General features: G+C 43.5%; 1 protein-coding gene and 1 long non-coding RNA gene across 3 annotated transcripts in view; one reads left to right on the forward strand and one right to left on the reverse strand.

The window, feature by feature from the left end:
- LOC146358838 (uncharacterized) overlaps nucleotides 1–15,695 on the forward strand; it is a 46,351-nt gene that overhangs the window by 14,130 nt on the left and 16,526 nt on the right. The gene's annotated exons all lie outside the window — the stretch shown is intronic.
- EBPL (EBP like) overlaps nucleotides 2,193–15,695 on the reverse strand; it is a 32,210-nt gene continuing 18,707 nt past the window's right edge. Inside the window, exons 3-4 of one of the 2 annotated variants that reach the window (XM_084821458.1) lie at nucleotides 6,359–6,497; nucleotides 2,193–4,923 (exon numbers count right to left, since the gene is read on the reverse strand). In XM_084821458.1, the coding sequence (XP_084677584.1) occupies nucleotides 4,686–4,923; nucleotides 6,359–6,497 (377 nt within the window). In that variant the 3' untranslated portion in view covers nucleotides 2,193–4,685. Of the gene's footprint in view, nucleotides 6,498–15,695 lie in introns of both variants that reach the window. The other variant, XM_084821466.1, reaches the window with a different exon arrangement.

Genomic DNA, 15,695 nt, shown 5'->3' on the forward strand with positions numbered 1-15,695 from the left:
TGGATAATAGGCCAAAAAGAGATGTTATTTTCATTACAGGAGACTGGAATGCTAAGGTGGGTAGTCAAACAACACCTGGAATTACAGGCAAGCATGGTCTGGGACAACAAAATGAAGTAGGACATAGGCTGATAGAATTTTGCCAAGACAACTCACTGTGCATAACAAACACTCTCTTCCAACAACCTAAGAGACGACTTTATACATGGACTTCACCAGATAGTCAACACCGAAATCAGATTGACTACATCCTTTGTAGCCAAAGGTGGCAGACATCTATACAGTCAGTAAAAACAAGACCTGGAGCTTACTGTAGTTCAGATCATGAACTTCTTTTTGCACAATTTAGAATCAGACTAAAGAGAATAGGGAAGACCCACAGATCAGTCAGATATGAGCTCACTAATATTACTCATGAATATGCAGTGGAGGCGAAGAATAGATTTAAGGGACTAGATTTAGTAGATAGGGTCCCGGAAGAACTATGGACAGAAGTTCGCAACATTGTTCAGGAGGCGGCAACAAAAAACGTCCCAAAGAAAAAGAAAACCAAGAAGGCAAGATGGATGTCTGCTGAGACACTGGAAGTAGCCCAAGAAAGAAGGAAAGCAAAAGGCAACAGTGATAGGGGGAGTTATGCCCAATTAAATGCAAAATTCCAGAGGTTAGCCAGAAGAGATAAGGAATTATTTTTAAACAAACAATGCACAGAAGTGGAAGAAGATAACAAAATAGGAAGGACAAGAGACCTCTTCCAGAAAATTAGAAACATCAGAGGTAAATTCCAGGCAAAACTGGGTATGATCAAAAACAAAGATGGCAAGGACCTAACAGAAGCAGAAGAGATCAAGAAAAGGTGGCAAGAATATAAGGAAGATCTGTATAGGAAGGATAATAATATCAGGGATAGATTTGACGGTGTGGTCAGTGAGTTAGAGCCAGACATCCTGAAGAGTGAGGTTGATTGGGCCTTAAGAAGCATTCTAATAACAAGGCAGCAGGAGACGATGGTATCCCAGCTGAACTGTTTAAAATCTTGCAAGATGATGCTGTCAAGGTGATGCATGCCATATGCCAGCAATTTGGAAAACACAAGAATGGCCAGCAGATTGGAAAAAATCAACTTATATCCCCATACCAAAAAAGGGAAACACTAAAGAATGTTCAAACTGTCAAACAGTGGCATTTATTTCACATGCCAGTAAGGTAATGCTCAAGATCCTGCAATGTAGACTCTAGCAATTCATGGAATGAGAATTGCCAGATGTACAAGCTGGGTTTAGAAAAGGCAGAGGAACTAGAGACCAAATTGCCAATATCCGCTGGATAATGGAGAAAGCCAGGGAGTGTCAGAAAAACATCTATTTCTGCTTTATTGACTATTCTAAAGCCTTTGACTGTGTGGATCATAACAAATTGTGGCAAGTTCTTGGTGGTATGGGGATACCAAGTCATCTTGTCTGCCTCCTGAGGAATCTGTATAATGACCAAGTAGCAACGGTAAGAACAGACCACGGAACAACGGACTAGTTTAAGATTGGGAAAGGAGTGCGGCAGGGTTGTATACTCTCACCCTACCTATTCAACCTGTATGCAGAACACATCATGCATCGTGCTGGGCTTGATGAATCCAAGGCTGAAGTTAAAATCGCTGGAAGAAACATTAACAGTCTCAGATATGCAGATGATACCACTTTGATAGCTGAAAAGTGAGGAGGAGCTGAGGAACCTTGTGACGAAGGTGAAAGAAGAAAGTGCAAAAGCTGGGTTGCAGTTAAACCTAAAAAAAAACCCTAAGATTATGGCAACCAGCTTGATTGATAACTGGCAAATAGAGGGAGAAAACATGGAGGCAGTGACAGACTTTGTCTTTCTAGGCGCAGACGCTGACTGCAGCCAGGAAATCAGAAGATGTTTACTTCTTGGGAGGAGAGCAACGACAAATCTTGATAAAATAGTGAAGAGCAGAGACATCACACTGACAACAAAGGTCTGCATAGTTAAAGCAATGGCATTCCCCATAGTAACCTATGGCTGCGAGAGCTGGACCATAAGGAAGGCTGAGCAAAGGAAGATAGATGCTTTTGAACTGTGGTGCTGGAGGAAAATTCTGAGAGTGCCTTGGACTGCAAGAAGATCAAACCAGTCCATACTCCAGGAAATAAAGCCAGACTGCTCACTTGAGGGAATGATATTAAAGGCAAAACTAAAGTACTTTGGCCACATCATGAGAAGACAGGATACCCTAGAGAAGATGTTGATGCTAGGGAAAGTGGAAGGCAAAAGGAAGAGGGCAAGATGGATGGATGATATTCTGGAGGTGACGGACTCGACCTTAGGCGAGCTGGGGGTGGCGACAGCCGACAGGAAGCTCTGGCGTGGGCTGGTCCATGAAGTCATGAAGAGTCGGAAGCGAATGAACGAAAAAACAACAACAGTTGGTCCTAATAAAAAGGTATTGCCCGTCTGTGGATTTTAGGATAAATAAGTGGTTCTTCAAGCACTTGCATCAGCTGTAAACAGGGATTCCACAGATGCACACTACATGTTTAAAATGACCCTTATCTTATTCTTAGAACCAGTACTGGCTTTTGTTTATTTTCTTTATCCAAAAAAATCTGGAGAAAATACAGTCAAATATGTTAACACACATCCTTATTTTTTTATTATTATTTTTTAGAAGGAGATCACTATACCTGACATATTATGTTTGATATCGGAGAACGTAGCACTGTAATTTGAAGGGGTGAGACTGCACCTGAAAAACAGATCCAGCTGAGAAACGTAAAAGCTTTTGTGGACATGAATGATCAACTCCAGCAAAGAGGATCTTGCATTATATTTGGAAGCACTTACCAGTCTCTTCTGGCTCTTACGTTTTTACAGAGATAGAGAACCAGCCCAGGAAAATTATTCTGAAGGTAACAGGGAATTGGAAGAACTTGAAGAAGCTCCAGAAGAGAGGAAGCAACTTGCAAAAATCCTCTGATACGTAGCGGAAAACAATAACGCTGAAGGAACAGCCCTATGAAAGGTGTTTTGCTTGCTTGTAGAGCTAAAATGTGGAAGGGGATGTTGGCGTGCACATAAACCCCACCCCCGGCTTCTCCTCCTGCCCATTGAACACGAAGGTCTAAAGATGACTTCGTATGCATTTTCAGCTGAATGCACTTACAGAGTTCCCACGATGGAGCCCCAAGGCAGGGTTCACAATCATGGGAACTCTGAATGTGCTTACAGAGTCCTCTTCATGTTGGAAAGTCTGGTGTGGTGTATAGCAGAGCTGCTTTATACAACAAAACCATGGTTACACAGCATTTAAGTATTAGAAGAAATAAACACAGGCTAGAGCCAGCTTAGAAGAAGTTCAAATCAACTTACTTTATTAGTGCTTTTATACACTTTGTCAAAGAAGACTATCTAACACTGTTTAACTACAAGCACCCCCTAAAGCTGTAGGGCATGAGATATGAATACTTGTTTCCCTCAGGGATAGAGCACATGTTGTCTGTTGCAGAGGCGAAGAGGAAGGGGAGAGAGTAGAATGGAATTGATCAAGTTACAGGAGGACAGGGGGGATGAACAAGACAAGTGGCTGTTGTTACAACCCGTTCTCAATCGCCCCCAAGTGTCTGGAAGCATGCGGGATTGCTCCTATTATCCAACACTTCAGACATTCACACTCAACACGGGAAAGTCTTACTGGGTACAGGTGTGCGGGGATGCTGGGGACAGAACTTACATGCGTGACCACGTCTCCCTCCCTACATGCCAACAGGCGAATGCCTGCATAGGGCTTCTATTTAACCAGATTCCAGAGAAAAGTGCACATTCTTACTGCACTTGTCAGAGGAACAGAGAAGCATCAAGTATATACACATGCTGCACAGGAGATATTTGATTGCACCTTCAAACATTTTTGTTTTACCTCCAGACATTTTTGTTTTTGCTTTAATGCATCTGGGGGAGGGGCACTCCAAATCTGGTTGGAATGGGTGAGGGAAGGCCTTATCCCTCTTCTCCCATACCATTTTCTCATTTAAATCACACCTCACCCAAAACTACTGTTAGCCCTACAAGAATCCCCCACAAAGATAGATACTTGAATCCCCCAACACCAGGCTAACTGCAGGGGGGTAGTGATTTAGATAGAGGAAAATGATGCAGCGGGGGGAGGGGGAAAAGTCTCCTCCACTCCAGTACCACTGGTCCAATCAGTTCAGAGACACACATACACTCCCACAGCTGCATTAAACTAAAAAAGCAAAAACATTGGGATATCTAAATTGCAGAATTCCCATATAACATTTGGTTTGGCCCAAGATAACGTAACTGGAAGGGCTCAGCAAAATTGTCCCCAATGACTCAGTAGAAATGGCCATTACAGGAAGACATCTTACTTTCCCAGCAGCCTATATTTCCCCCATATCCCTGTGTGCAGCTCCACTGCTGCTGCTTCTGGGAATAACCTCTCTGCCAGGGGTTTGAGGGAAGAGCAAATGCTCGACAGTGAGGTGTAGGACTCCAGCAGGCCCTTGGATGGACATAACTGGCCTGGTCACATATTAGCAAAAGTGCAATGGCAATGTGCCAGGCAATGTGCCAGTGTGTCAAAGGAGAGGAGGGGTCCTAGGACACTCTACCTCCTGCTCTCCACTAAGTCCCTACAACTTATAATGCCTAGATCATTGACATTTTTTGCTGTTCGATAGTTCTTGATGCATTTTACTGAGTGCTATCCAAGATTGCATTAATAAAAATCCAGGGATAACTACCCAAATACCATTAAAAAATACCAAATAGACCCACAGATAAAGCCAGTTACTGGTGTTTAAGTTGGGGCTTCCAATGAGCCACTCTGGACAAAAGGTCATCCATCCACCATATAATTCACAAATACATAATGTAATTTGCATGAAGTGTCTGCAAAAGAATAATGAAATTAGAACCATATATCTCATACATGCATATAACTAATTGCATTTTAATAGCTAGATAAACCAATAAATATGCAAGGTAAATAATGTCATTTCAACTATTAATATCAGAAGTGTGGAACGGTCTTTGAATTGTAAAAAATAATAAAAATTGTAATCTTAATTTGAAATAAGTTTCTGGCCTTAAGGAATATATCAGTTTTTTAAAATCCTTGACTTTATTTCAGTGTACTCTTGAGGAAAAAAATCTGGGTGCTTACCTGTAACTTTGAGTGGTCATCTGTTCAGCAGTCATGTGTATGGGACTCTGTGCCCATGCAGAGCAACTTTTAGAACCTTCTATTTAGGTAATGAAACATTTTGGCGGGAGGCCTGGCCAACACAAATATCGCCCAAGTGAAATAAAACACAATGCTACAAAGAGGAAAAGGACTAAAGAGAGAGGAAAGGGAAAAGGGGAAAAAAGCAAGGGGGGAATGCCTAGCTCTTCAAAGGAGTGGATCTATCAGAAAGTTCCAACAACACAACCATCAACCACTCAAGAATGAACAGAACAGGAAGGCAGGGACCACACCTCTTTGAGCATGTGTCCTGAGGAGTGGGAGTTGGCCTCCCACCAAAATGTGTTCTGGAACATTTGGAATGTTGCACAGGCACAGAATCCTTATGTGGGACTGCACAGAGACCACAAGGAAACAGAAAACTAGAAATCAAAGGTAGATATAAACTGACTACAGAGACGTTAACATGTAAGGATGACAACACAGTCACTGCCTCTTTTCCCATTTTTAATATTTCTCCCCCTCATTAAAACCAATCTTGTTAAGATTCTGAAATTTTAGCTTTCATTGTAATTTTCTTTTAAATCCATACTGTTATAAAAAGGTTAACATGCTTGATAGACTCAGAAAACTTTAACAGTACATTTTAAAGTTTTATTACTTTCTCGAATCTTACTTTTGAAATGCAGCTACTGATTTTCAGGAGCAGCCTGTTTTTGGATATTTGAACTTAACATCACCTAAGCATCCAGTCTCTGTAAGATCTATGAGACATACCCTTGAATTGGTTTCTGAGGATGATATAATTCAATTTCTAACATAGTACCAGACAAAACATTACACATAATATGAATGCGATTTCCATAGAACTACAAGTTTGTAGCAGCCATTTTTATTCCTGGGAAAAGAACAAGCAACTGCAATTTCTTCACAGTTAAAAAGCATCTCTTGTTTCACTTCACTCTGTTATTGCAGCTTGAAATTAACATTGCATCTATGGCTGTCATTTGGCTGGGACATGCTGGGAGTTGTAGGACTTTTTTCTGTCTAAACATGTATAGGATTGCGCCCTAAGAGAATGAAAAATTATAGTCAAAGTATTTGTGACAAAATTGATTAACGTTATTTAAAAATACTTACCGGTAATGCTTCTGTTTGAGAATTGCATAAATGAGAATCAATGCGAAAAGGCCATCCAGAAAAACAGTTAGAATCTCTAGTGAGACAATAGTAGGATCAGAGTGTAGCCACCTTGCATCTGCGCTGCCATATTCCTTCCCTATAGATGATTACAGATATTATTACCTTGCTGTATATAATTACAGACCAGAAAAGAACGGGGGGGGGGGAAAGAGAGTAACAGGCAATTCTTCTAGTCTACACTACAATGTAGGAAACTGGATTGGGTGTGAGGAGTTCAACACCACAGTGCACCTTTATTTGGCCCATAGACTCTATAAGAATCCTGCCAAATCCCAGATTTTTTTTAAAAAAAAGGTTTCTAGTACTCAAAGCTACAGACTTTTAGAACTATAATTGGAAAAATAGCTAAAAATACTTGGATACAGGGGAAAACAGTTTTTCTTTGAATGGATTCTTTATATTTAGTCACAAATATGGGGATGCGCCTCCTGCACAGACCATAGACAGAACCTTTTAGAAACCTCTGGAATATTGCAAGTACTGGCTCCTTTTCTCTCACTATGTGCACTGCATGGCTTTTATGGGGTGAAAGGGTGGTCTGGAGACTGTGCCTTCCTGTTCAGGTGCATCTATTGATGATTTGGCTGTGACCACCTGCACAGAATTCTACTGAAGGAGTGGAGGGCAAGATGTATGGGAATCCCCTCAAAGAACAGTTACAGGTAAGAAATTGGGGTTCATCACACAAGGCTGTTTATTTTGCAGTGTACCAAGGCTTCTGTTTCCGCATTCTAAGGGGATCTCTACACCTCAAGTTTATTGCGCATTCATGGTTGCTCACTCGCTGAATTGTGCGGGTCCATTACACGACGTCATCATTGTCCAGTCGTTATTCCACTATTTCCTCTCACCTAATGGGGTATTTTTCCAGATATGCACAAATGGAGCGCCATGTCCTCCCCGTATATTTCTCCCTTAGTGGGAATGAAGCGCTGAGTGTGGTTGTTGGGGGCGTGGCCATGTGTCGAAGGTGGTGACGAAGGTTTGATGGGCGTTCAGCCTTCCTGCTCCTGCGCCATTTTGGCTCCTCGCCATTTTCAGCCTGCCTGTTCAAAACAGAGCGGCAGAATGGCAGAGCAGCAGCAAGGGGGGGGTGGCAGAGCGGAGGAGCGGCAGAGCAGCAGGGACCAACCAAAAGCATGGAAGTGGGAAGCGGGGCCCAGGGGGATCGGTAGGGGGGCTGTCAGCGTGTCAGTCCCCATCCACCAGTACTGTGCATGGGGAGGGAAAAGGGCAGGAACCCAGAAGCAAGTATCAGTGAACCTGGAGCATGTGTAATGCCTCTTCACGGAAACATAACGCTATGGGAATGGCCATCTACAGAGAAAGAAGCGAGTGTAAAGGGAATCAGTTGTGATCCTGCATTTAAAACGGAAGTGGAAAGCCCAGTTTCAAATGTAGGATTTTAGGCTGGAGTAGAAATCCCCTAAGCGTGATAAAGATCAGCTCTTTACACAGACACGTTCTCTGCAGCCTTGGGGCAGAGAACAAGTGGTGAATCAGGGGTCTCCTGAGGGATTCAAGTATCTCTCTCTCTCTCTCCAGCGCAGGGGTGGGTGGGGTGGCTTTGTTGGTGTCAGCCGTTTACATGGGGAGTCGCTGTCTTCTTCTTCCTCCCTTGGCTAGCTCCACGCTCACTTTGAGCCTCTCCTAGCCCGGCCAAGAAAACTCTCCTCCCAGCCCAGGTCAACGGGCAGACACACTGGAGGAGGGGTGGGGTGGGGAAGGGCAACTGTGATTTTCCTACTCTACCCAATGGCTTCTTCTTCCTAGGTTGTGGTTATCGCGAAATCACACATTTACACACAGCCATTAAAGTGAATTTACATCTAAATAGTGGATTATCTCAGGGGTTTAGTGGGATAAAGATCAACTACAGCTGGATGTGCCCTGGAGGTTGACGGCGTCATGTAAATGACCAACAAACTTCCGTGAGCGACCAATCACGAGTGCACTACAAATGCCTCATGTAAAGACAGCCACTGTGTTCTTTGCTGGTTCTGTGCAGTTTCACATATAAGGAGAATAGTGAGCTCAATCACCTGGAAGAGGAAATTGCCAAAGAGTCAACTCAGGATCAGGGAGGATTTAATTTTCCAGATCTTAGTTTATATCATAAGGCTTATTTTTTAATTCATACCAATGACAGGAAAATAACTCTTTTAATAATCCTCCATGGGTTGTTTTGGAGTCAACTTAATTGGTACTTCTTCTGGGTGGATAGCGTTAGGATCTAAATATATTAAAAAGAAAGGAATGGCTCCACTAACAATTTCAGCAGTGAGAGAGACTTGGCATGCAGTGTCTCATCAGCTGCCGTTTGATCCATATTCTCATGCTACATTAACTTTAAGGGAGAATCCAGTCTTGAAAATACAGAGAGAAGGTTTTATGTGGAAGAGCTGGGCTGACAATGGAATTTATACTTTAGATCAACTAATAGATTTGGATGATGAATTCCTACCATTTTCAGTATTGTGGAATAGGTATCATTTATCGTCTAGTACTTTGTTGTTCAGTCGTTCAGTCATGTCCGACTCTTCGTAACCCCATGGACCATAGCACGCCAGGCCTTCCTGTCTTCCGCTCTCTCCCGGAGCGTGCTCAAGTTCATATTCATTGCATTGGAGATGCTATCTAGCCATCTCATCCTCTGCCGTCCCCTTCTCCTTTTGCCTTCAGTCTTTCCCAGCATCATGGTCTTTTCCAGAGAGTTTTCTCTTCGCATTAGGTGGCCAAAATATTTGAGCTTCAGCTTCAGTATCTGTCCTTCCAATGAGCACTCAGGGTTGATTTCCTTTAGGATGGACTGATTTGACCTCCTTGCAGTCCAGGGGACTCGTAAGAGTCTTCTCCAGCACCACAGTTCGAAAGCATCCATTCTTCGGCGCTCAGCCTTCCTTATAGTCCAGCTCTCACAGCCATACATTACTACTGGGAAAACCATAGCATTGATTAGACGGACCTTTGTTGGCAAGGTGATGTCTCTGCTTCTTACTATGCTGTCTAGGTTTGCCATAGCTTTCCTCCCAAGGAGCAAGCGTCTTTTAATTTCATGGCTACAGTCACCGTCTGTGGTGATCTTGGAGCCCAAGAAAGTAAAATCTGTCACTGCTTCCATTTCTTCCCCTTCTATATGCCAGGAAGTGATGGGGCCAGATGCCATGATCTTCGTTTTTTTAATGCTGAGTTTCAAACCAGCTTTTGCACTCTCCTCTTTCACCCTCAACAAGAGGCTCTTGAGATCCTCTTCGCTTTCTGCCATGAGGGTGGTATCGTCTGCGTATCTGAGGTTGTTGATAATTCTCCCAGCAATCTTAATTCCGACCTGTGATTCATCCAACCCAGCGTTTCTCATAATGTCCTCTGCATACAAGTTAAATAAGCAGGGTGACAATATGCAGCCTTGTCGTACTCCTTTCCCAATTTTGAACCACTCAGTTGTTCCATGTCTGGTTCTTACTGTTGCTTCTTGACCCTCGTACAGGTTTCTCAGGAGACAGGTAAGGTGGTCTGGTACTCCCATCACTTTAAGAATTTGCCACAGTTTGTTGTGATCCACACAATCAAAGGCTTTAGCGTAGTCAATGAAGCAGAAATAGACGTTTTTCTGGAATTCTCTTGCTTTCTCCATGATCCAGCGAATGTTGGCAATTTGATCTCTAGTTCCTCTGCCTCTTCGAAACCCAGCTTGTACTTCTGGTAGTTCTCGGTTCGCATACTGCTAAAGCCTAGCTTGTAGGATTTTGAGCATCACCTTGCTGGCATGTGAAATGAGCACAATTGTGCGGTAGTTTGAACACTCTTTGGCGTTGCCCTTCTTTGGAATTGGAATGTAAACTGACCTTTTCCAGTCTTGCGGCCATTGTTGAGTGTTCCAAATTAGTTGGCATATTGAATGCAGCACTTTAACAGCATAATCTTTTAGGATTTTAAATAGCTCAGCTGGAATACTGTCATCTCCGCTAGCTTTGTTGTTAGTAATGCTTCCTAAGGCCCACTTGACTTCACTCTCTAGGATGTCTGGCTCAAGTTCAGTGACCGCACTATCATGGCTATCAGGGACATTAAGATCTTTCCTGTATAGTTCTGTGTATTCTTTCCACTTCTTCTTAATCTCATCTGCTTCTGTTAGGTCCCTGCCTTCATTGTCCTTTATCATGCCCATCTTTGCACAAAATGTTCCCTTGAGATCTCCAATTTTCTTGAAGAGATCTCTAGTCTTTCCCATTCTGTTGTTTTCCTCGATTTCTTTGCATTGTTCATTTAAGGAAGCCTTCTTGTCTCTCCTTGCTGTTCTCTGGAACTCTGCATTCAGTTGGATATATCTTCCCCTTTCTCCCTTGCTTTTCGCTTCCCTTCTTTCCTCAGCTACTTGTAAAGCCTCATCAGACAGCCACTTGGCTTTCTGGCATTTCTTTTTCTTTGGGATGGATTGAGTTGCTGCCTCCTGAACAATGTTACGGACCTCCGTCCATAGTTCCTCAGGCACTCTGTCTATCAGGTCTAATCCCTTAAATCTATTCCTCACCTCCACTGTATATTCATAAGGGATATGATTTAGGTCATACCTGAATGGTTTAGTGGTTTTCCCTACGTTCTTCAATTTCAGCCGAAATTTTGCAAGAAGAAGCTCATGATCTGAGCCACAGTCAGCTCCAGGTCTTGTTTTTACTGACTGTATAGAGCTTCTCCATCTTTGGCTGCAAAGGACATAATCAATCTGATTTCGATATTGACCATCTGGTGATGTCCATGTGTAGAGTTGTCTCTTGTGCTGTTGGAAAAGAGTGTTTGCTATGATCAGCGTGTTCTCTTGGCAAAACTCTATTAGCCTTTGTCCTGCTTCATTTTGTACACCAAGGCCATGCTTGCCTGTTATCCCGGTGATTTCTTGACTTCCTACTTTAGCATTCCAATCCCCTATGATGAAAAGGACATCTTTTTTTAGTGTTAGTTCTAGAAGGTGTTGTAGGTCTTCATAGAACCGATCAACCTCAGCTTCTTCGGCATCAGTGGTTGGGGCATAGACTTGAATTACTGTGATGTTGAATGGTTTGCCTTGGATTCGTACTGAGATCATTCTATCGTTTTTGAGATTGTACCCCAGTACTGCTTTTCCCACCCTTTTGTTGACTATGAGTGCTACTCCATTTCTTCTAAGGGATTCTTGCCCACAGTAGTAGATATGATGGTCACCTGAATTAAATTCGCCCATGCCTGTCCATTTGAGTTCGCTGATTCCCAAGATGTCGATGTTCAATCCCGATGTTCAATCTTGCATTTCATGTTTGACCACCTCCAGCTTACCTTGATTCACTGATCTTACATTCCAGGTTCCTAAACAATATTGTTCTTTACAGCATCGGATTTTCTTTTCACCACCAGACACATCCACAACTGAGTGTCCTTTCGGCTTTGGCCCAGCCGCTTCACTCTTTCTGGCGCTACTTGGAAATACCCTCTGCTCTTCCCCAGTAGTATATTGGACACCTTTCAACCTGAGGGGCTCATCTTCCGGCATCATATCTTTTAGCCTTGTGATACGTTCCATGGGGTTTTCTTGGCAAGAATACTGGAGTGGGTTGCCATTTCCTTCTCCAGTGGACCACATTTTGTCAGAACTCTCTGCCATGACCTGTCCGTCTTGGGTGGCCCTGCACGGCATAGCTTATGGCTTCACTGAGTTACGCAAGCCCCTTCGCCACAACAAGGCAGTGATCCATGAAGGGGCGTCTAGTACTAGCTGGCAGTATAATTCAGCTTCAGCATTTGTTGAAGTCTATATACAGCCTTTCAGAGATGAGTTCTGTACCAAAAACTAACCCTAAAAAATCTGTCTATAAAAGTCTTTTGGAGTGTAATAGATGTTCAGAAGCTCAGAGATGAATAGAATAAGGAATTGGAAGGCTCCATACAGTTTAATCAATGGAAAGTTGCCTTAGCTTCCATATGTACTATTTCTGTAGATTTAAAATTGAGATTGATTCAGCAAAAAATTATGTTTTGTGTTTAATGGACACCACAGAGGCTTGTTGAGAAGAAGCTGGCTAGCTCTGCCAAATGCTGGCAATGTAATGAGCACAGTGCATCATTGAGGCATATAATGTGGATATGTCCTATAGTGGCTTCTTTTTGGTTGGAAGTTGCTGATTGCATAAATTTTGTTCTTGAAAAATCTGTGGTAACAGTGGATGTACGTGCACTTTTAAATTACATCCCTGTTATGTGGGGATTAACAGATGGACAGCAAAAGTGGATATGGAGACTATTTACAGTTGCAAAGAGATGGAGGGAGCAATCCTATGGCCCCTAGACAGAGTCTGGGGGGCCCATAAGAAAGTTCGGATTCCTGGATCTGAGGTTGGAGACCTCAGAGCCAGGAATCAGAGCTCCCCACTGGCACAGAAAGAACCACACCAGCTGCTTCTCCTAGGTCATAAAAGTGACTTCGGAGAGGAGGGAAATGGGGCAGGCTCATGGGCTGAGAGGGAATTGGGGGCCGGCTTACACCATATACCCAGGACTCCCCAGCTTCCTTCCCTCCCACTCTGCGGAGCCTCAGCTAGACGGGCAAAAAAGGCCATATAGCCTAAATGCAGAGGGCAAGGAGCGCGGAGGCAAGGATCACCTCTGCCGCTCCTCCTGTGCTACACTGGATGGCCGTAAGGATCTGCCTTCAGACGCTTACAGCCATCCTGATAGGGTTGTGCCCTTATACTCCAAAACTGGAAGGAAAAAAACCCACCAGCCCAGTCAATGGACTGAAAACCTTACTGCTCTTGCTACATATGAGGGTATCTCCAACAAATGTCAAAATCACAGAGGTGCTTATTTAGATATATGGACTCCTTATCTTAGTGTATATATTTGAAATGTTAATGATTTTTCCCCTTCTTAATTTCTTTTTTTTCCTCTTCTCTATATCAAGGGAGATATTAATGATTACTGTATATTCATATGTTTCATGATATTAAATCCCCCCTTTTGTTTGCTTGTTTGTTGTTTTGTTGTTGTTCAGTCGTTAAGTCATGTCCGACTCTTCGTGACCCCATGGACCATAGCACAAAAGGCCTTCCTGTCCTGCGCTCTCTCCTGGAGCGTGCTCAAGTTCATATTCATTGCATTGGTGATGCTATCTAGCCATCTCCTCCTCTGCCGTCCCCTTCTCCTTTTGCCTTCAATCTTTCCCAGCATCAGGGTCTTTTCCAGGGAGTTTTCTCTTCGCATTAGGTCTCATTTTTTGATCAAGTAACTTCCCTTGTAGACCGTGGGAATGCTGTAGACATCATATACCTCGACTTCAGCAAAGCTTTCGACAGAGTGCCCCATGATATCCTGATGAGCAAACTAGCTCAAAGTGGGCTAGATGAAACAACAATCCGGTGGATCCACAGTTGGCTACAGAATCGGACTCAAAGAGTGCTTATCAATGGGACCTTCTCAAACTGGGGAGAGGTAACGAATGGGGTACCGCAGGGCTCAGTCCTGGGCCCAGTGCTCTTCAACATTTTGATTAATGACTTGGAGGAGGAGGTGCAGGGAATGCTGATCAAATCTGCAGATGACACAAAATTGGGAGGGATAGGTAATACTTTGGAAGACAGAAACAAAATTCAAAGTGATCTGGATAGACTGGAGCGCTGGGCAGAAAACAACAGAATGATATTTAATAGGGACAAATGCCAAGTTCTGCACCTCGGAAAAAGAAACCAAATGCACAGTTACAAGATGGGGGATACGTGGCTCAACCACACTACAAGCGAGAAGGATCTTGGAATCGTTGTCGATCAGAAGCTGAATATGAGCCAACAATGTGATGCGGCTGCAAAAAAGGCAAATGCTATTTTGGGCTGCATTCATAGAAGAATCACTTCCAAATCCCGGGAAGTACTAGTTCCCCTCTACTCAGCACTGGTTAGGCCTCATCTGGAGTACTGTGTCCAGTTCTGGGCACCACACTTTAAGAAGGATGCAGACAAACTGGAGAGGGTTCAGAGGAGGGCAACAAAGATGATCAGGGGACTGGAAACAAAGCCCTATGAAGAGAGACTGAAAGAACTGGGCATGTTTAGCCTTGAGAAGACTGAGGGGAGATATGATAGCACTCTTCAAGTACTTGAAAGGTTGTCACAGAGAAGAAGGCCAGGATCTCTTCTTGATCATCCCAGAGTGCAGGACACGGAAGAATGGGCTCAAGTTACAGGAAGCCAGATTCTGGCTGAACATCAGGAAAAACCTCCTGACTGTAAGAGCAATAGGACAATGGAACCAATTACCTGGGGAGGTGGTGGGCTCTCCCACACTGGAGGCCTTCAAGACGAGGCTGGACAGCCATTTGTCAGGGATGCTCTGACTTGGATTCCTGCATTGAGCAGGGGATTGGACTCGATGGCCTTGTAGGCCCCTTCCAACCCTACTATTCTATTCTATGATTCTAGGTGGCCAAAATATTTGAGCTTCAGCTTCAGTATCTGTCCTTCCAATGAGCACTCAGGGTTGATTTCCTTTAGGATGGACTAATTTGACCTCCTTGCAGTCCAGGGGACTCGTAAGAGTCTTCTCCAGCACCACAGTTGGAAAGCAATTCTTCAGCACTCAGCCTTCCTTATAGTCCAGCTCTCACAGCCATACGTTACTACTGGGAAAACCATAGCTTTGATTAGACGGACCTTTGTCGGCAAGGTGATGTCTCTGCTTCTTACTATGATGTCTAGGTTTGCCATAGCTTTCCTCCCAAGGAGCAAGCGTCTTTTAATTTCATGGCTACAGTCACCGTCTGTGGTGATCTTGGAGCCCAAGAAAGTAAAATCTGTCACTGCTTCCATTTCTTCCCCTTCTATATGCCAGGAAGTGATGGGGCCAGATGCCATGATCTTAGTTTTTTTAATGTTGAGTTTCAAAGCAGCTTTTGCACTCTCCACTTTCACCCTCAACAACAGGCTCTTTAGATCCTCTTCGCTTTCTGCCATTAGGGTGGTATCGTCTGCGTATCTGAGGTTGTTGATAATTCTCCCGGCAATCTTAATTCCGACCTATGATTCATCCAACCCAGCGTTTCTCATGATGTATTCTGCATATAAGTTAAATAAGCAGGGTGACAATATGCAGCCTTGTCGTACTCCTTTCCCCATTTTGAACCAATCAGTTGTTCCATGTCCGGTTCTTACTGTTGCTTCTTGACCCTCGTACAGGTTTCTCAGGAGACAAGTAAGGTGGTCTGGTACTCCCATCTCTTTCAGAATTTGCCACAGTTTGTTGTGATCCACACAAT

This window comes from Heloderma suspectum, chromosome 1 (assembly GCF_057233095.1).
Source record: "Heloderma suspectum isolate Gila_16-S chromosome 1, 16-S_ref, whole genome shotgun sequence".
In the NCBI taxonomy this organism is placed as follows: Eukaryota; Metazoa; Chordata; class Lepidosauria; order Squamata; family Helodermatidae; genus Heloderma; species Heloderma suspectum.